Source organism: Balaenoptera physalus (assembly GCF_965194825.1).
Source record: "Balaenoptera physalus genome assembly, chromosome: 8".
NCBI lineage: Eukaryota > Metazoa > Chordata > Mammalia > Artiodactyla > Balaenopteridae > Balaenoptera > Balaenoptera physalus.
In genome coordinates this window covers 73,007,513-73,029,731 of record NC_138887.1, presented here as the reverse complement: position 1 = coordinate 73,029,731, position 22,219 = coordinate 73,007,513, and the positions used below count along the sequence as shown (strand labels likewise).

At 41.3% G+C, this 22,219-nt stretch overlaps 2 protein-coding genes across 20 annotated transcripts in view; one reads left to right on the top strand and one right to left on the bottom strand.

Moving 5' to 3' along the window:
• LOC309665525 (uncharacterized protein) overlaps positions 1-22,219 on the bottom strand; it is a 572,167-nt gene that overhangs the window by 504,768 nt on the left and 45,180 nt on the right. For 18 of the 19 annotated variants that reach the window (XR_014266444.1, XR_014266445.1, XR_014266446.1 and 15 more), the window contains one exon: positions 11,381-11,504. The gene's annotated coding sequence lies outside the window, so the exon portion shown is untranslated. Of the gene's footprint in view, positions 1-11,380; positions 11,505-13,049; positions 14,060-22,219 lie in introns of those variants that run through there. The other variant, XM_082472159.1, reaches the window with a different exon arrangement.
• SPMIP4 (sperm microtubule inner protein 4) overlaps positions 14,836-22,219 on the top strand; it is a 45,163-nt gene continuing 37,779 nt past the window's right edge. Inside the window, exon 1 of the mRNA XM_082472207.1 lies at positions 14,836-15,378. Within this exon, the coding sequence (XP_082328333.1) occupies positions 15,245-15,378 (134 nt within the window). The 5' untranslated portion in view covers positions 14,836-15,244. The remainder of the gene's footprint in view (positions 15,379-22,219) is intronic.

Here is a 22,219-nt window from a genome sequence, read left to right as displayed (position 1 = left end):
TGCAAGTGTGAAGCTGTACTAATTGACTTCCAAAACCTTATCAGTGTTCTTTTAAGATTAATTTTATGTTTAGCAAAGAAATACATGCGCAAGTTTAAAAAGTCAAAAGAATTCTGCAAGGCTTATAGTTAGGGTGACTGCATCCCAGTTTTCCAGGGACAGTTCTGATTTATGCCTATTATCCCAGTGTAATTATTAATAGTGCCCCCTCTTTCACTCTCAAAAGTGTTCCAGTTGGATGAAAAACCACTGTCTCAAGTCCCAACCACATTACCCCCAATTTCTATTTCCCAGAAGCAATTACTTTTAATACGTTAAGGATTTTTTTCTGTATGGGTTCAAATTTCTAAGAAAAAACAAAAAACATGATTATACTACTTGCATCAGTTTAAACTGCATTAGAATTCAAAGACCGGGGGTAAAATCATTGACTTAAACATGTAGAAAGAGGTGCCTGGAAGGTACATTGTTTGAAGACTTATTCATCTGAAAATGACTTTTCCTCCTTCATACATTGTTGGGATTTTACATCCATCCAAATTCTCACAAAGTGTACGGGCAGCAAAAGTAATGACATTGCTGAGACACACTACCTCGATCTCCCTTCAAAATAAGATTTGCTACCCAAGATGTCAGCTCTGTCAGGGACTGCCTCAGCTGCAGAGAGCTACCTGACCCCACCATAACGCCCTTCCCAGATCAGAGGCATCCAATGCCTGACTGAGGCAGGGGTAAAAAGACCCTTTCCACCCAACCTAGGACTACTCTGAGAGGCCATCAGTGCTCCAGAGCTCCCCAAAGGTTAGCCAAGGTTTTGTCAGGCTCATGTAACAGATGGACTTGTCCCTCTGCCCAATCCTGCTTCCTTTCCTTCTTTCCACAGGTGGTGATCTTTAATAAACAGCATATACCCCAAACTCCATCTCAGCATCTGCTTCCAGAAGACCCAATCTGCAACAAATAGGTACTATGGTTCAAAATTCAAAAGGTGCAAAAAAGGAATACGGTGAAACACCTCCCTCCCTCCACTGAGATCCAGTTATCAGTTCCCCTTCTCAAAGTCAACTAACGTGGCCAGGTTCTTGTGCATATTTCTAGAAATAGTATGCATATATAAGAAATGTTTATATATATACATATATATATATATACACACACATAATTTATAAGGAAACATATAATTTCTTTCATTTGCTACACGAATGGTAGCATACTCCACAACTGTTCAGTCCTTTTTTTTACCTTAAAATATATCTCAGAGGTTGTTACAATATATAAAAAGTATCATCATCCTTTTTAATGGCTGCCTGGTATCCCATTGCATAGAAATAATTTATTTGGTGAACATTTAAGTTATGTCAAATCTTTTCCTATTACATACAGTGTTACAATGAATAATCTCTGTGTGCATTAGAGCCCAGTTGTACATATTTTCAAGCCCTATGTGTGCATGCATGTAGGAAAAATTCCTAGAAGAGGGATTCCTAGGCCGAAATGCTCTAGTCATAATTTTGATAGATGTTGGTAAACTGCCTTCCTTTTATATTGTACCAATTTATACTCCCTTGAAAAATATATGAGCGCCTATGTCCTCATACTCTTCCTTTATTGTATCACTGAATTAATAGAGTCCAGTATAAAATATAACAAAAACAGACATTATAAATGTTGGGCTAAAAATGTATAGAAGTTCTAAAATTTTTTCCATGCTCTGTTGAATCATCTTGTGTCATCTTGGTGATGGTTCACCCCACTTCGGAAGGCAATGGTTTACTAAACAGGAGAATTTTTCTGAAATCAGGGAGCAGACATTTTCAACTTTCCATCCCCTGTGTTGGACACACAGTAGTTGTTCAATTAATATTTATGGAATAAATGAATGGAAAAAAATGAAGAAACTTGGTTAGTAGCATATATAAACATATAAAATGTCTCTTTGTAAATTTTTTATTGGAGTATAGTTGATTTACAATGTTGTGTTAGTTTTAGGTGCACAGCAAGGTCAATCAGTTATACATATGCATATATCCATTCTCTTTTAGATTCTTTTCCCATATGGGTTATTACAGAATATCGAGTTGAGTTCCCTGTGTTATACAGTAGGTCCTTATTAGTTATCTCTTTTATATAGAGTAGTGTGTATATGTCAATCCCAATCTCCTAACTTATCCCTCCTCCTCTTTCCCCTTTGGTAACCATAAGTTTGTAAAATGTCTCACTTTAATGTGCATATTTTAACAACAATATGTGTAGGAGTTGTGTACATATTTATGATATATATTGATAAAGTGATATGTGTGTAACTAAAATACACACACAAGAGTTGATGCTTAAATTCCTTTTACTAATTCCACTTTATATATATGTACCACATTTTCTTTAACCATTCATCAATCAATGGACACTTAGGTTGTTTCCATCTCTTGGCAATTGTAAATACTGCTCCAATGAACATGGGGTACAGAGATCTCTTCAAGATAGTGACTTCAGTTGCTCTGGATACATATATACTCAGAAGTGAAAACGCTGTATCATATGGTAGCTGTTTTTAATTTTTGAAGAACCTCCATACTGTTTTCCATAGTGGCTGCACCAATTTACATTCCCACCAGCAGTGCACAAGGGTTGCCTTTTCCCCACATCCTCACCAACACTTGTTATCTCTTGTATTTTTCATAATAACCATTGTAACTGGTATAAGGTGATATCTCATTTTGGTTTTAATTTGCATTTTCTTGACAATTTGTGATGTTGAGCACCGTTTCATGCACCTTGAACATCTTTTTTGGAAAAAATGTCTATTCAGGTGCCTTGCAAGTTTTTAAATCAGATTATTTGGGGTTCTTTGCTATTGAGTTGTATGAGTTCTTTATATATACACTGGATATTTACCCCTTATCAGATATATTGTTTGCAAATATTATATTTTCTCCCATTCCATAGGTTGCCTTTTCATTTTGTTGATCATTTCTTTTGCTGTGCAGAAGCTTTTTAGTTTGATGTAGTTCCACTTATTTTTGCTTTTGTTGCTTGTGCTTTTGGTGTTATCCAAAATTGTTTCCAAGACCAATGTCAAGGAGCTTTGCGCTGTAGGCTGGGCTCTGTTGTGGGGTCCTCTCAGTGTGGCACTGTGCCAGACAGGGAGGGGCAACGTGGTCAGAGTGTAGTTGCTCCTCTTACCCTTCTAATATGATTCTTCTCAGTCTCTGTGGACACAGGGGTGCTTCAGCCTCACCCCCAGGTTCTGGGTATCTTCACAACAGTGTCTTATCTATGGATAGTTGTACTAGTTGGGCTTCTTGTGAAGGGAATTGATGTTGGGAATGACCAATGTCACTATCTTGATTATAACAGTCTTTCTGCCTGTGTTTAATTTAAGTAAATGATATGGTGCTTTAGATCTCATTCTGTTTCTTACTTTTCAACATTTTTTTTTCTTTTCTAACTATGCATGGTATGATATGTATAGTTAGGAAAGTAGAAACCAAACTAGGCATTTCAGCAGAGGGAATTTAATGTAGGAAATTGATTACACAGATGTTAGAGGACTGAATGAGCTAAAGGAGACTAGAAAAAAAAAAAACCAATGACAGTGAGCAGTTACACCCCTAGGGCTGGGGAAACAGAGGAAAAAAGTAAGAGTATCAAATACTGGAAGCTCAAAGGAAACCCACAGATCTTAGACTCAGAACACTAGCAGGCGGGGGTTGTGGGTGGGGGGGGGTTGGTCTCAGCCACATAGCAAGACTCTAGGAGGCCTAGAAGAGGACAGCTGCTAGGAGCATGAGAGCTGAAGAGAGATTCTGGACATTGAACTGTGCTGGCGAGACACTGGCATTCAGGCCCAGCTAGAGTGGACAGATTCTGGTAAACATTCTGGCCATTCAGTTGAGACCCTTTTTTAAAAGGCCACGCTCTAGGAGTGGGGACAAAACTGGAAAAGGCTCACCCTAACAAAGTCTAAAACCAAGCCTCAAAAAACTTAAGGTAATATGCTGGTAATTTAATAAAGCAGATGTGGAAATGACTCATAAATTAGAGCCAATAGGTATGAAATAAACTGTGGTCAAGATGTTTTAAAATAAACTAGACTTCTAGTTTCAACTCTGACATGTAAAGACCTTAGAAGTTCCTACTCCTGTCCTTACAAAAAAAAGTCTGAACTAAAAACGAATGACTTTTCTTGGACCCATCAGAGAATTGAGGTCACAGGGCAAACCATCATCCTAAAACCTGAAGACACAGACAAATACAAAAAACTATAGCTGAGTTCTGCTTACCTGGAGCAGAAGCTATTGGCACCATAAACTGGTGGTAATACTTAAACAGTAATTGTGATGAGTTTCTGGAAGCTGAGTGTGGATTAGCAAGAGAGTGAAAAACTTCTTGAGGCTGCAGTCTTAGAGGGTTTTATCTTTTGTGAATTTTGTCTCTAGGAACCCCACCAGGTTTTCATGATAAAGAGTCATGAAAGATTCCCTCCTGGCTCTGACCAGGGTAGCGGAAAAGTAGTCATTTAAAAATATGCCCAGGGTGTTCTCCATAACAAATGCTTACTACTCCTTAGGAGGAAAGAATTTACCAGAGCCTTATCCCACCTGGGGGTGGGGGGGGGGTGGGGGGGAGGGGACTTGTAAAGGCCACAGTCCAGGAACACAAGCCCACTATAAGACTGAGATTTTATCATAATATTATAGAACACTTCCCCTCCTCCACACCTTACCACCACATCAACAAGTTCTAGTATAATAATAGCAGATAACATCTGAAAGAGCTGCAAGGTGTAGATTCTATTTAAGAAGGAGTTCTTAGGGAAACCCAAAGTCAATAGGGGAGACAAAATCAAGGACACTAGAGGAATATGAAGCCTCTAGTACCTACAGCTATAGCACAGAGGACTCCAGCTAAGGTCTGGTTATTGATAAATCCATTAGCTGGAATTTCCTGATTGACCTTTTCAAGCCAGGGATACAAGGAATTGGGATAACATTCTGTGAAGGTCCATCTCATCCTAAAAGGGTCTTTTCTAAAAGCCTTGCAAAGAGGAGTCAGCCCATTTGTATTTCCCTTGGGTGCATGGGGACAGATCGTATTTAGAAGAGAAGGTGGGGGAGTGAAGGCTGTACAATTGACCAAGGTAGAGGTGTTTAGTATGACTGGGGAAAGACTGAAATAAAGTATGGGAACACTTGGTCATAATATCCTGATAGGTAACAAACATAGGCTTATGGGTATAGTCAGCAATAACACTTGCGATTAAAGAGAAATTGGTTACAGATGAGACCAAGGGATGTTCAACCTCATGAACAGATCAGAGTTTCTGGTGACAGATCCAACAGTCAGAAAGGTTTCTCCTTTTTGCAATAGATTGGGAAATGCATTGGAATAAGAGCATTATCTTTCTCTAAGAAAGAAAGGGAGAAAATAAGGTAAGAAGCAATGGTGAGAAAAGGATGTACAGGCCTGGTGCAGTCATCTTGTGAAAGCTGTTTCCTTCAGCTCTTGTCTGCTTTGATTCTTGGAAACCTTCAGTTTGAGCTCATCAGTTGGTGTGCAGGTCCAGTCAGGGTTTAGGGCTTTCTTTTGGGTGGTGGTGGGCAGGGGGGCCGGGGGTCAGCTTTCTTTGGATGAGACACATGGATCCAGGAGTCAGCTCCTTGAAGTTTGGCAGCACAAGAATTGATCAGTAACACATGATAAGACCCTTTCCATTGTGGCTGAAAAGAGTCTTTTTTTTTTTTTTTAACATCTTTATTGGAGTATATTGAAGAGAGTCTTAATGGATATGTCTTTTCCAATAAACAAAATCTCCAGGCCACAAAGTATGGTGTTTTGAGGTCTTCATCTCCTGGGAGCACATCGTGGAAAGATTGCTCTACTAAAGCATGGTAATTTTCAATGGACGAAATACTGCAGTATATACTTCGTAATACTGAAGTATACCTCCTTTTATTAGTTGTGGATCAAAGGAAGCAGGAGCTAGATGCATGAGGCACCCAGCAATTATCTCACCCATGGTGAGAGTTTATGAGTTCCAGTCAGGGTGGATCTGAGATTTAGAAGGACCAACAGCAATACTTTTGCCTGAGGTAGTTGGAGGGTTCCCACAAATTTTGCCAATTGAGTATTGATGGTGCCATTTGTTCCTTCGACTGGTCCTGAAGACTGAGGATGATATGCACTGGGAAAATGCTATAGGACTGGCTAAAGAGCACAGACTTGCTGTAATATTTAACTAGTAAAATAGGTTCCCCAGCTGCTATGGAGTTCAGGAGGGGTTCCCCAGGTAGAGGTAAACTTCTCTAATAGTATTTTAGCCACTAACAGGCAGTAGCTTATCTATATAGAAAGGCTTTGACCCAGTGGGAAAACAAATAAACCATGACTAAAACATATTTATACCCATGAGACAGGGTAAGTTGTATAAAATCCATCTGCCAAAACTCGAATGGTCTATTGGGCAATTTAAAATGTTTGGGGGGGATTCCCTGGTGGCGCAGTGGTCGGGAATCTGCCTGCCAATGCAGGGGACACGGGTTCGAGCCCTGGTCTGGGAAGATCCCACATGCTGCAGAGCAACTGGGCCCATGAGCCACAACTGCTGAGCCTGCGCGTCTGGAGCTTGTGCTCCGCAGCAAGAAAGGCCGCGACAGTGAGAGGCCCGTGCACCGCGATGAAGAGTGGCCCCCGCTTGCCGCAACTAGAGAAAGCCCTCACACAGAAACGAAGACCCAACACAGCCAAAAATAAATAAATAAATAAAAAATAAATTAAAGTAACTTTCATCTTTAAAAAAATAAATAAATAAAGTGTTTGGGGGCAGTGCAGACAGTTTCCCAGGAATGTATTTTGGACAGATGGGACAAGAAAAGTAGATACTTTGTGCAGCCTTATTAATATTTCCTCACCAGTATTGATTCATAAACATTATTATTTTATCCACAGACCAATGGTTTAATGCATGTAAAGTTATCAGTAATGGGAATTTTAGAGTCTCTGGTAAGACCAGATTATTTGGCCCAAACCAGAGTTCTCTCTTTTTATAGAACCAAGTTATTAGATTTCCAGTATTGTTTTTTCCTTTTCTGAGGCCAACTGTTGGGCACCTCTAGTCAATTTTTCCAGATTATTATTTGGGAGAAACACCACTTTGGACCATGTCAGAGGTTTGATTGTTGGTCTTTTGAGAGCAGCATTCTTGGCAGAAATATCAGTGGCATGGTTTCCTTTTGCCTCCAGGGAGTTGAGTTTGGAATGCCCAGGGACCTTAATAATAGCCAAAGCAGCTGGTAGGAGTATGGCATCTAATAAATTTTGGACACAAGAGCCATTTTAAATTTTATCCTCATTAGAAGTAAGGAAACCTTGCTGTTTCCATAGCATTCCAAAGTCATGCGCAAGTCCAAAGGCATACTATCAGTATAAATGTTTGCAGTTTTGCCCTTAGCTAAAGTGCAAACCCGAATAAGAGCATATAATTCAGCCTATTGGGCCAAGGTAGCCAAAGGCAAAGATGCTGTCTCAATAACTTCAAAAGGAGTTGCGATTGCATATCCAGCACAAAATTTACCATTTTCATCCTTTAAATAAGAACCATCAATAAACCATGAAAACTCAGCCTTAGGGGAGTTTCCTGTAAATCATCACATTTTGAGGGGTCAAAGTGTTATCTATCAAACAGTCATGAGGTGTATCGTCTGCAGAGGAGGGAAGAAGGGTGGCAGAGTTAAAGCTATTACAGCAAGAAAGAGTTATGTGGGGTACAGTTAGCAAATGGATTTTTGTAGAAGGTGAGATAACTGGCTGAAAGGTGTTAAGGGTGATGAAAATTCAGGAGGGTTTCTACTGTATGGAGTACAAAGATCAAGATCGTTAGAGGGGATCCCATGACTATACTTCAGTGGCCTTAACTAAAAGGATGGGGCTGGAATGGCTCTGAGGCCAGGGGTATCCACATGCCACAGAGTCTACCTGCTGACTGTAGTACCCTATGGGGCAACGGTGATACTCATGTTTGGGGGTAAGTACTCCAAGAGTGTTTCCCTCCTCATATATGAAGAGGAAAATAGTGAAGTTGATGATTAGGGTGTCCAAGGAAAGAAGGATTATCAAGCTTTCCCTTAAGGTATTAAAAGCTAGGTCGGGCTTCCCTGGTGGCGCAGTGGTTGAGAATCTGCCTGCCAATGCAGGGGACACGGGTTCGAGCCCTGGTCTGGGAAGATCCCACATGCCGCGGAGCGACTGGGCCCGTGAGCCACAACTACTGAGCCTGCGCGTCTGGAGCCTGTGCTCCGCAACAAGAGAGGCCGCGATAGTGAGAGGCCCGCGCACCGCGATGAAGAGTGGCCCCCGCTTGCCACAACTAGAGAAAGCCCTCGCACAGAAACGAAGACCCAACACAGCCATAAATAAATAAACAAATAAATAAATAAAAATTTTTTAAAAGCTAGGTCATCCTGATTTTCCCAAGTAATCGGGTCAGGTTTGGTGTTCCTTAGTAAGGCATAAAAAGACTGGGTCATGAGAGAAAAGCTCAGAAACCAGTTCCCATAATAGCCAGCCAACCCAAGAAAACCTTGTAGTTGACATCCAATTTGGGGTTTTGGTAAGTTCCAGATGCCATGAAGCCTATCTGGATCCAGGTGCAGCCCTTGTTCTGAGATCAGGTGCCTGAAATAACTTGGGTTGGAACAAACTGCAGTTTCTCCTTAGAAAGGTTATGCCCCTTTGAGGCTAAAAGCTTTAACGGGTGGATGCTGTCTTCCTGTGAGGAGACCTGAGAAGGGGAGCAGAGAAGCAAGTCTACATATTGCAATAAAATAGTCTCTAGGCAATTTTATATTATCTAAATCTGTTTTTAAGGTTTGTGAGAAGTAAGAACGACTCTCAGTAAAACCCTAGTGCATTACTGTCCAGGTGTATTGTTGTTCTTCCCAAATAAAGGCAAATAGATATTGACTAGCTTTATCCACAGGGATGCTAAAGAAGATGCTAAATCAATCAATCATGGTAAAAAAAAAAATTTGCTTTCGATGGGTATGGAGGCTAATAAAATATGGGGATTAGGAACAATAGGGTGACAAGGGAAGACAACACTGTTTATGACTCAGAAGTTTTGGACCAATCTCCACCCTCCACCACTGGATGTCTTTACAGGTAAAATAGGGATGTTGAAGGGCCTAGTACAGAAAATAACGAGGCCCTGGGTCTTTCAGTCTTCTATTATCAACTTAATGCCCTGGAGGGTCTCTTTATTTACAGAGTATTGACTGATTCTGGGGAGAGGCTTTGAGGAATCTATTTGTATCCTAATTGGAGGGGCACTGGGGATTCTGAAAATATCAGTTGAAGATTTTGCCCATAAGGAGGGTGGTAGCTGATCCATTAGGGACAAATGATTAGTGTCCTTAGAATTAGCTCTAGTGCTGCCAGAGACAGAGCAAATAAAAGATGTTAAAGGGTCAACTGATTCACCCAGTCAGCTATTTTGGCTGTTATCAAATTCTAGAATTATTTCCTTCTTTTAGGAGAAAGAAATTCCAGGATGATATTTTTCTAAGAAATCTTGGCCAAAAAAAGGAACAGGGGCAGAGGAACTAAGGAGAAAGGGGTGATTATCTCTTAGAGGGCTTAAACAAAAGGGGATGGGTTTAGTAACAGAAATCTGTTGAGATTTATTTGAGATCCCCACTATTTGAACCATTTTAGTATTCCAAGGTAGGGGCTGTTTAATAACAGTGGGGTTGAGCACCAAGGGTGTAGCTCCAGTTCAATAAGCACAGAGAGAGATTTCATTCCTAATCTGGCAAGTAGTTTCTCCAAGTCAATTAAGGGGGAAAATTGAAAGGAAAAACCTGTAATTCCTCGCAGTCCCATCACTGGGAGTTAAGAGAGCACGGGAAAGGCTGGTTAGAGGGTTGAAGGTACCTGGAGTGCTTAAGCTTCTAAGTCTTTCTTCCAATGTCCTGGCTTTTTGCAATAATGGCAAAGACTGGGAAGGTTTTGTTTTTGTTTACAAACCTCCATTTGCTGGAGTTGAAAATTGAGGATTTTAGTGGTCTTCCTTTTAGTTGAATCATCTAGGGTGTGGGCAAGCTAGTTTGCTAAATTAACTAAATCTGGAATGGACATAGTTTCTCATTCCATCCTGGTCCTTTCACCTAGAAGAGAAAGATCCTGCTTCAGCCCGTTACTGAACACAGAGTTAAAGGCTACCCAAGTGGGTTCAACATTCAGAGGAAGACCAGAATTTTCTTTAAAGACAATTTAGAGCCAGGTATGATAGTCATACACAGGCTCACTGGGCTTCTGGGTACAAGCCTGAACTTTATTCCAATCGACTGGCTTTGGGAAAGCCCTAGGAATTGCCAAATGGAGTCACCTGGTGATTCCCTGAGCCTGATCATATGATAAAACAGCAACAGCAAGGGTTTGTCTCCAGGTCTCGGGACCATCCCAATTAGTAGTTTCATCCAGTGTTGGGCCTGGCCTTCGCCAACAAGCATCTGAACTAGCAGATATAAGTCAGAGAAACCAGAAACCAAAAGTAAGTTTGAATGACTATATTACATTCCTCAGCAATCCTGTGGGGATCCTCACTTACTCTGAGAAAAATCCTTGACTATGGCACATAGTTCAGCTTTAGTCCAGGGAACATAAGAAATTAAGGGTTTAGCATTTGGATCCTCGGAGGGTCTGATTTTAAAGGGGCAGGTTTTAATAGGTTCAGGAGAGGGGGAGAGAGGCAGAGGTTCAGAGAAAAAGGGAAGTTCAGTGAGAGAATTAGAATGAGGAAACAAAGGTATAGAGGAGGGGGATGGTGCAGAAGGAAAAGAAGAATATGGTGCTGAAGACGAAGAGGAGGAGTAAAAGAGGCCTCAGAAGACTTTTTCATTTTTTTGCAATTGTTTGTTTGCCTTAGTTAATTTAGAAATGATAGTTTGTAAAGAGGCAATTTTAGAGTATTGAATGCATTTGGAAGCCTCCAGGTACCAATTAAAATACACATCCTATTTGCTTTGTTTAATTTTAGAGCCATGGTCTTCTATTTAGTTCTGAGAAAAACAAGTTTGAAGAGGTCGAAAGTTTCCAAAAGTGACCCCTGGAGTTATAAACTATTTTTGGTTAAGCTGGTCCGTTTAGTTTAAAATATGCAAAAGAAAGGACCATAGTTTTTGAACATACAATCAGCTGTGGTCCCAGAAGGAGGACTCTTGAGAGAATTTAGAGAATTGGGATCCCATACTTCAAAACCAGAGGTCCAGAAAACAAATGAGTACTCACCAAAAGGGCAATGCCTTCACAAAAACAAAAAAGGTTCCCAAATAAAGTTGGAGAGCTCAATCAAAAGGAGGGAGTTTGAATCTGAGAGGAGACTTACCGAACCAAAAGGAAGTGGGGAGCACAAGAGGATCAAGTGGGTACCGTGCATGATTCCAGGGATCATTAATTCTTCAGGGGTTCATCTCCTTCGGATCCCCCTTCTGACACCAAGTAATGTTAACCTTTAAAATAAAAAGGTAACGGTTTAGCCAGCAAAATCAAGTTTATTTGGGAACAGCACGTGATTGCAGTTTGGGCCATGGAAACTATGGCAAACCACAGTTTGGAGAACAAAGGAAGGAGTGCTCTTTTATAGAGGAAAATAGGAAGTTGGGAGGGGTTGTTTGCTTAAAAGCTCACTGGAGGAGAGAGATTTCAGGGTTGTAGCAGTTTCTCATCGGCTGGGTTATTTCTAGGCAAGAAGAAAATCTTCCTTCTTCCTGCTGTAAATTAAGCTTCTCCTGGCTGGGATGTGTAAACTAAGCTGTGATGAGAGGTATGTGTGTGAAAGCTCCCCCTTAGGGCTTCCCAACTCCATTTTGAATGAGGTTTTCCTTTATTCATTTTCAAAATATATATATATCAAGTCATTATGCTGTACACCTTAAACTTATACAGTACTATATGTCAATTATATCAATAAAACTGGAAAAAAGATCAAAATAAAAATATTCATATCTGGGACTTCCCTAGTGGTCCAGTGGTTAAGACTGTGCCTTGCAATGCAGGGGGTGCAGGTTCGATCCCTGGTCAGGGAGCTAAGATCCCACATACCTCGTGGCCAAAAAACCAAAACATAAAACAGAAGCAATATTGTAACAAATTCAATAAAGACTTTAAAAATGGTCCACATAAAAATTTTTTTAAAAATTCATATCTGCCAAGAAGTACTAAGTCCCTCAAAACCTTATTTTATTCATTATCAAATGCCACTTGGTTAACTTTTAAAAAGGTTATAGACTATAATTCATGCTTTACGTTATTATATATTTCCTGCATATTCTCTTCTTAAAGGTTAAAGATCTGGCTTTAATAGTTTGGGATTTCTGTCAACTCAAACACAATATTCTCTGCATACATTTTTTTTCATTTCCAAATTTCATCTTCCGTGCTGTAAGGATTACTAGTGATGCAAAAAAGCAAACAAGAAATACATTAAGGTAAATGAGGTAGTGAAAGAGAGGTCAACATGGCAGGAGAAGTATCAATAGAAAGGGGATTTGAGCCTACTGACCCCACTGGTGGCCACGACATATTTAAGAAGTCAATCATTTTGAGCACACCTGGATAGGAGGCTGGGGGGTCACATACACATCACCTGATGGCTGAGGCAGTGTGAATTGAATCATAAAAGCCTACATTAAGGAGTGTTGGTCAAATAGAACCAATCCTGACATCCCTAAGCATCTTCCAGATGTAGAAGCATTTCCAAAGGAAACAATTGTTTTACAAAGATCTGGCAACAAATATTTTCTTGCCTGTAAATTTTATTTGAAAATAACAAAGGTAAAAGTAATTACATTTTCCTACCCTTTACACTCACTTGACTGAAAATAAAATTTCAAACCCACTACAACCTGGAGACTATCACCACATATCCTGGTCAGTCAACCTGAAGTTGCCTCAACTTCCCTCGTATCACAACCATCCACATTCGTACTAACACGTGGCTAGTGACGCAGCTTCATCAGATATCCCCGACTGAATCTATTACACTGAGTTATTACCTTCCAGGAAGAATCAAGCCATGAGGAAACTGGACGAAGGTCAAGCATGGGAAAAGGTGGAGTATGGAAAGTACTGGGAGGCTAGGTATATAAAATGGGCTGGGCTGGCAAGATAATTTCATGGGAGAACCTGAAAACACAAAGCAGCAAAAAGGTTAGGGTGAACTTCTAGGAGAAATTTTTGAAAACCAAAAAAAATATGTTAAAGGGGTCAAAGAGAAAGTCAAACTTCGCCTAATTCACAAGTCTACCTCCAGAAAAATCTACTCTTCCAGGCTTAGTGGCTGATAAGTACAGGAGTCGGGGAGGGGTGCAGGGACTAAGAAACAGACCAGAAATACAAAATTACCACTTTGCGTCCTCTAACATACCTCTCTCTCTCACGTCAGCTAACACTCACCTAGAAGGCACAGCACAAAATCGATACTCACTGGCGGGCTGATTTAAAACAGGCAGAGAACGGCTCTGTTACACCTCTCTTCTCAGAGGGGGTCACTCTTGCCCCCAGCTTTTCCTGCGTTCCCTCAGGATCAGTGCCAGCCTCTCACCAAAAGGTAACCTTCCCACACCCGGGTCCTCCTCAAGGGCCCTGTTCTCGGCCATCACAGAATCTCAGGGTCCTGTAGGTGCAGGAAGGTGGTGCGCACTCGTTTCCTTGGAGAGGATCTGGCAGGGGGGTGGGGGTAACTGAGGTAATGGCGAGATCTTTGGGGATTGGATAGGGCAACCGCAGGCCAACTGCCCGTCTGCCCTGTCCGCACCCAACCAGGGGAGGAAGAGCCATGGCTCTGCCTGGCGCAATCCAGGGGCTGCACGTGCTCAGTCCTGCGGCAGCCACCCTCGATTAGGCCGCACTGTTCCCCACCGGGGGGGGTGTGGGTAAGGAACACGGATGAGTCAGAGGCTCCCACCTCACCAGAGTCTCGCTGGCCCTGCACTCGTCCACCACCCAGTGCGCAGGAGAGAACGCCCTGGCCGGGAGCAGCGCTGGGACAATCAGCCCTCCAAGGAGCGCTTGACGCGGCCTGCAGAGGGCGCCGGGGGGCGGGGCAGGGCCAGGGGCGATGCAAGGGGCGGGGCCCAGGGCCTGGGGCAGCCGAAGAGCCCGTTTCGCCCTGGACTGGGAGTCTAGTCCTCTTTCCCCACCTTCCGTCCGGCTTCCAGTTCCTACGGGTCCCAGAGCTCGTGGGCTGGCTTCTTCCGAAACCTCTAAGAGCCAACCGCCGCCCCTGCCCGCCTCCCCGAAGCCCGCCGCCCCGCAAGAATGCATTACCTAATGCCACGGTCACGGTCGCCGTCACACTCAACCCCACCCCTGGCCTGCCTGCGGTCCCCCTCTCTCCTTCACCCGCACCTGCACGCAAGCTCCCCCGGGCCGCAGGTGCGGACGACGGCGTAATTCCACGCCCCGCAGAGGCCCGCCAACTCGGGAGGGGAAGAGGAGGCGCGGTCGCCTGCGGTTCCCAGGCTGATGTCCCAGGTGCATCCGAACCCCCGAGGCACCGCTGGGCGGGGCGCTGATGATTGGCCCTGGAGGCTAAGCCTCAGCGGTCCTAGCCAAGGTGCATCTTTGGCTTTCCCCGTCCAAGTCCCAGGAAGGGGTGGGATTCTCACTTTAGGGTCCCGCTCATACTGCACCACTGATTCTCCAACTCTCTGCAAAGAACTTCTTGTTCAGAATCCCTGAAGGCTTTAGAAGCACAGCTGTTGATTCCGTTGGATGATGAGTTTCCCTGCTTTTTAAAAAGACCTGGGCGGGCGGGGGGGGGGCGGGGGGGGGATCAGCTGAATTTTCTTGAATAGTTATGCTTAAACTTGAGGCAAGACTGGAATGTCAGTCAGTGTCTGCGAGGTAGAGGCCTTATATGGGCCCACATGTCATCCGCCTAGTGTTGAGACTCTACTTTAGAACATCTTCCACTTTGTGGATTTGTTTCAGTTGAAACTCATTTCCATAGAACTTAAGTTGCTATTTATTACTGCCATGACACCCCACGGTCCACAGATAGGGCCCTCCCTGAGGAAGGAAGCCCATGATTTCTATGCAGCATTGGGTTGAACAATTTAGCAGTACAAAGCTCATTTCCTGCCTGCCATGAGGGAGGGTCAGTGTGATAGCAACCAAGTCAGTTGACTCCCTAACCAAGTGTGCCCTCCTTTTCTTTTTCCAGATTGTGCCTTTTTAGCCAAGAAGCATGGAGGTGTTTCATGGCAGGCCCTACTGCTGCAGGGAGCTTGAAGGAGCTGACATACCGTCAGACACCTTTTACTCTAATGAATTGCACACCCCACTACAAACAGCTGCTCGCCCAACTGCCTCAGAGGACAGGTAAAACAAAAACCAGAGAAAGCAAACAACTAAGAAGGGTTTTAATATATTAGTGTATTTTTGTTATGTGAGAAAAAGCATTTAAGGTTATGGGCCTCTTCTGTTTATCACATCATAGGGAAGGCATAACCTGACAATTAACTAAAAACCTTGAAGTGCCCACATCTGTTAGGAACTTGGCAAGAAGTAAAAAGTTAGTGTGTATTTTTAAAAGGCAAACATCAAATTCATCTACCACCTTCTAGAACTCTAGAATGATCAGTTCCTTCATTTGTAAGTTAATGTTTTAATCAAACTTTTTTTATTTTATAAAGAGTAGTAGAGTGGGTTCTTATCATCTGCTAATATCATTTGCTCAGAAATACTCCTAGAATCTGTTATTCAGAGTTGCTATCTAAACTTCTGCTTTACCAAATTTCCTGTAACACATTAATTGCAGATTATGTTTAAAATTGCATCTAACATATACTGAGTGATTGCTGTGTGTTGGCACTGTACCAAATGCTTTGTATGTAGTAATTCTTTTAATCCTCACGACAGCCCTATAAGTACTATTCTTACCCCCATTTTACATATGGAGGAACAGGTACAAACAAGTAATTTTCCAAGATCTTAGTGCCAGCTTTTTTGTCTTGGATTTATTTGAATCATTTTAAGAAAAAAAAAAAAATCTCAAAATCCTTGGTGAAAAATAGCCTGTGTAATTGTTTTCTTGCTTTTGCTTGTTTGTCTGTTTTATAATTTCACTTGTTCAAATCTCTCATCTAAGAAGTCTTTCTCACTTAAGAAAGTGGTCAAAAGTTACGAACACCCAGTTATGAAATAAATAAGTTATGGGGAGGTAACATACAGCATGGTGACTATAGTTAATAATACTGCATTGTATATTTGAGAGTTGCTAAGAGAAAAGATCTTAAAAGTTCTCATCATTAGAAAAAACTCTATGTATAGTGATGGATGGACTTATTGTGGTGATCATTTTGCAATATATACAAATATTGGATCATTATGTTGTACACCTGAAATTAATATAATGTTATACATCAATTATATTTCAATTGTTTTTTAAAAAAGAATTCGTTTCTTAACAAATCAGACAAGTCACCTGGCTTCAGTTGAAACACTTCCAAAATGGGACATCACTACCACATTAATGCACCTGATTGTTAGATCATTTTCTTTCTACTAAGAATATTTCCTCCTTCCATCTGCTGACCCTGGTTCTTCCCTCTAAAGCCATGCAAAATAAGAATAATCTGTTATCTTCAGGATAGCAGCCCTCAAGAGTTTAAAGATTCTTTTGGCTGTCTCTAAGTTCTCTTTGCCAGACGAACACTGGTTCTCAACAGACTTTACTCTTTCTTCTTGCATCGAGGCTTTCACTGTCTTGATCAGACTTCCATGGATCTATTCCAATTTGTAAACATACTCTTTATATGAAAAAATAAAAAGACAGCTTTTCCCCCTAATCAAAAACTAACACATTTCCATGTAAATAATATAGAAATCATGGAAATCCACAAAGAAAACAAATTTTCCATTTTTCCAACCAAAGGAAAACTTATGAAATTAAAGCACAAGGAAGAAAACCTCTGTACTTCCTTTATCCAGAAACAATAACTGTTGTTAATATCTCAATATGTGTCCTCTCCAGTTTTTAAATTTAAAGATCATATTCAACATATTTTTTGTAAACTGCTATTTTCACTTAATGAAAAGAAATATTTTCATATTTGTGGGAAAGAGGGCTCAGCTCACTTCTACTGACTCAGTCCCTGCTGCACCTGCTGTTACCTGATTCCCAAAAGTGGCTGTGAGCCCTAAATTCCTACTCAGCTCCGAGGACCATCAGATTAGACAGGGCTTCCCTGGAATCAGAGGAAACCCTTAGCAGATCGTGTGTGATCTGGGGATGGGCAGTTGTCCCTGGATCAAAAGCAGCAATGTGAGGTTTTATATTTGGCCAAAAGGGATCTGAGTAGGAATTTAGCGCTGCCATGTCTGATTGAACTCACTATGCCCTCAAAAGCACTCGTATAGGCGTTTCACTGAAATTTTGATCCCCTCTACCTAAGTGGTCCTATGGTTGGTTAGTAATTGGCTCCAAAACCCTTTAACTGGCATGAAATCTAAGAGAAACATCTTTGAGAAAATATTGCTTTTCATTAACTGACTACAAAATTAAACACAGCATATATTCAATTACCTATAAACTATAATAAGGTATTATTCGAAGCAATATCTAGGTACAACCATGTTCCTAGCTCCTAATAAATAAAATTTGCTTTCCATTTTATTCCATGTGAACTTTTTCCTTTCATAGTCCCCAGATGGGAAAGCCAGGATGATCATGTATTCTCAGAACCCCTCCATTTAACTTCCTTTTAAAAAGCAGCTGGGCAGCTTACAGAAATAGAAGTTCTCTTTTCTCTCAGTGGTATTCCTCTGAACTGCTCTGGAAAATGTCATCAGGGTAATATTGGCAACTCTGCCCTATCAATGCTGAGGCTTACTTCTTACAGACCAGGTTCAGGGTCTGTAGCTCCCAGCTCAAACCTCAGGGTATCTCAAAAACAAAACAAAACAATGAAAAACAAAATCTCCTGGCTTTTAGGGATTACCTTCATAATGGTAAGGATGAACGTGAGTCCTAGAATGTGTTAGCTCTCAGCAGCTTAATTTTCTAAACATGGATGTACTTAAAAGGATGATTTTTTTTAATATTATAATGTATTTTGAACTAACTTGGCAATTCTACAGAGATGCAAAATTATTTCCTCACATCCACCTATTTTTTTTCTTTCCAGAATAGGCAACACAGTCTAACTCCATTGTTACCCAGCATTGGCCTGACAACTGGGCACATCAAAATCACGTGAGGAGTGTTCTGAAAATACAGATTCCCAAGCTCTATCTGTAGATATTCTGACTCACTGGGTCTGAGTTGGGTCTTGGGAATCTGCATTTTTAGAAGTTTTTCAGCTTATTTTGGGAACCACTGGGCTAGCAGAAAGCACTGTAAACAAGAAGAAAACCAGGATTGCAGTTCTGGCTTACCCAGTGACCGAGGGCAAATTAATCTTTGTACTTCAGTTACTTTCTTCACTGGTATATTTTGGAACAATTATATTAGTCACTATTATGTATAATTACTTGCTCTCCTTTAAAAATATTAATAAGCAGGTGGTATTCTTTTATATTTCTTCCACTGAAAATTTAAGAATGGCAGGTACAGATACTCAAAATCACAGACACCTATCTCCTTTTTCCATTCAGTTGACATCTCCTTACCTCTAGCAAGTTCCCTAGTCCATTAGGAAAATAAACATCAATTAAGGAAGTGTCTTGAGAATTGCTTAAGATTTAAATATAAGTTCCCATTTTTGTTTCTGGATTCATCCCATTGCTTTCTGATTCCTGATTTTTTTTTTTTTTTTGACTGTTAGATTCCTGTCTAAAAATGTTTGTTCTAGGCTTTCCTTTAATCATGCCTTCCAGTAATTACTGGCCAAATTCAGCCCCCCTGAGTCAAAATTCTGTACAGTGACTCCAAAGCAAGATATTGGTTCATCCATAGGGAATGTATGTTTCTCAAAAACAAGTAAACATTAATTTTATGTGGCTAAAGATTGCAGCACTAATAATTTATTGTTATTTGCTTTGGAGACATGTATCATTTAAGCTATGAAGTTATTTAATCCTAAAACTTCAATATTTAATTTAATTAGTTCCTTCTATAAATTCTGTTAATATTAAAGCTAGGGCGGGGTGGGGAATGTAAGACCCTAAAATGAAAGAGAAATATGACTTATTTTTGCTTTGCCTTTTATTTTAAATGGTTTCCTGCAACTTACTGGCTGTAGATGAATGCCAACCCAAATGACTGATTAACATATGCTACTGGCTCATCTTCCTAGGCTAGTGTAATATATGAGGGTCAGATGCTGAGAAATTAACTCATCTAATTTAAATGTAACTTTTAAAAACTTAGATATTAAAGCTTAGGTTGTCATTAATCAAATGTGTTTAAATATTTTTCGCTTGTCATGCCCCCCAAACCGTGGCTGTTGATCACAGTCATAGATCATAGCTCAGAGGTCCGAGAACTGAATACCTGCATCCCTTCTACAGCACCCCAAATCAGTGGTCACCAGATTCTCCTTCACTAGCTAATGCAGCGGTTGACAGACTTCTTCTGTAAAGGACCAGATAGTAAATATTTCAGGCGCTATAGTCGCGGTCAAACTACTCAGCTCTGCTGTTGTAGGGTGAAAACAGCCATAGACAATAGCCAGTATATAAGTGAATGGTCATGGCTGCATTCCAATAAAATTTTACTTACAAAAATGGCAGTAGGTTGGATTTGGCCTGTGGGCCATAATTTGCCAATGCCTATCTAGTGCAACCCCTGTCTAGTGACTTTATGAGCTAATGCATTCCACGTAAAAGACAGTCCCAAGTGTTACTCCTTCATTTCATTCAGCAAATATGTACAGGGGGATTACATTAAGCCAAGCGCTATCCTGGTACAAAGAAGAAAGCAGCTCTACAGTCCACACCTCTCTCTCTGAGCTCCCTTCCCATGTTTCTAACTGGCTCCCCATTGCTCAGACGGTATAGTCCAAAGGGCCCATAAGGCTGTGCAGGATATTGTCCTTGTCTTCCTCTCTTGCTTCCCCTCTCACACAGCTCTACTGATATAACCCAAAATTCAACTCTGTCTTCTCAGCCCTTAAGATCCAGATAAGTTCCACTCAAATCTTTATTCCGTGCCTTCTGGAAATCCAAAGCCTTCCTCAAAATTTATCCAAATTCCCAGGATGGGGGTGGGGGGTTGGTCATTACTGACTTTGGGTTCCTGGTTCCACCTATACTGATTCTGTTCAACAACGTTTTGACCCAGGTGTGAAACTCAGTCATTTTTTAGGTTCCTCCAAAGACCCCAACCACACAGAGCACTTGTGAGCCTGGTAAATTTCACTAATCAGTTAGGGGTCAAAAGGAAGAATCATATCACACCATACAATACATAACTAAAAGCCCCTTATTAGCCATAGCTTCTGTATTTTTAAAATTTCTTTAGCCCAGCTGTCACCAGAGTTCTCTCACTGGCTTTTCACCCAATGCAATCCCTTACCATCCTGCTGGCTTCTTTTCTTCCTCTCCCTTTACTTCCCTTTCCTCTCATCCTCCTCTCTCGAGAGCAAAAAACCAAATCCCTTCCACTGCAGAGCAGCTTAACAAATCTTGGGTTGCTTGAGTCCTTAGCAACACCCGTACTTGCAGAGTCTCTGTCTCTTTACCAAGCGACCTAACAAAATATTTTATAAAACAAGCAAGTCCTTCCCCAAGAAGGATTCTGGAGCCAACACTGTCAGGAATTTTCAATTCCATAACCTTTCTAACCTCTAGGCCTTTTCACATGTTATTCCCCCCTGCCTAGGGTATTCCCTCTCTTGCACCTAGATAAGTCCTACTCATCCTTTAGAACTAACTCATCCTAGACAATGATTCCCACAAGAATCCTTCCTCCAGAAGGGAATCCTGTTGGTCTTGCATATATATGTACAGGAGGTATCCCAGACCACTTAAATCTAAGTTCGAGTCATGGACAGGTGCAAACTTGGGCAGAAGACGAGAGAGCTGGTTTATTCCTGACTCACTTCTAACGTGAGAGGGAAGCCTTTTAAGGTCCCAGCCTGTTGCGGAGATGGTGTCCTTTCAGTTCCTCACCTGGCTGATTTCTGTGCTCCTCACCCTGCAAAACCCTTAAAACACAAATTCGCCAGAATCGGCACTGCCCTAAGGGCAAAAGTGGCTTCTGTGCTTGTTTACCTCTCTGGATTCCTGTTTTTCCTCTTATGGAGCCCTGGTATCCCTTTCTGTCTTATTAACAATGAGTTGTTTTTAAGAAGATGCTTTTCTTTTTTTTCTTTTCAGCATTTTGTTTTGTTTTGTCTTCTCCCAGCAAATCAAAACAGTCAAATAAAAAGAGAATTCAACTTCTCCAAGAAAATTTAACCCAAAGTACAATTGGTTCCCTTTCTAAGATTATCATGTCATTGTCTGCTCTCAAGGAAAACCACCTAGTCAATGAATATTTGTTGAGTGCCGTATATTTGCAAGGTACTATACTATATCCTGGGGATTCCATGGTGAGTGTGCCAGAGTCCTTGTCTACAGTGACCTGTCCTCTTTTTGCTGTGCTGTGGAAACTGTGATGAATCAATGTTCTTTGTTCTCTAGAACACTGTACTGTTCATCTTTTGGTGATAGATTACCAGTTTATTATAAAAGGTTATAACTTAAGAACAGCCAGATGGAAGAGAAGCATAGGGCAAGGTATGTGGAAAGGGGAGCAGAACTTACATGAGGTCTGAGGGCGCCACTGCCCCCCCATCTCCACATGTTCACCAACCCCAAAGCTGCTTTTTTAGCATTTTTAGTTATTTTCAGTGGGAAGGTTAGTCCAAATATTTCAGACTGCCATTAGTGGAAACTGGAAGACATTAAATCCTTCCTAATTAGGATGCAGATCTTTAGCCAGATATTCTTAAGAGTTTTGTGAGGCCTTCTCTCTAGCAGGAAGCTTTCATTCTGTGTCATAAGTTGCAGTCCAGCAAACAAATCAGTCTCTTTGGCCTTGCTCATTCACTCAGGCATGCATTCATTTAACAGACATCCACTGAGTACTTCCTGTAAAACATGGTTACAGCAGTGAGTAAGTATCCTTGCCCTTTACTCCCTTGTTAAGAGAGAACAGAGAAAGTCATCTGAACTACCAGTTTTCAACATCAGACCAGCCCTACCAGCCAAATTTAGGAAACTTCTATGTCTCCAA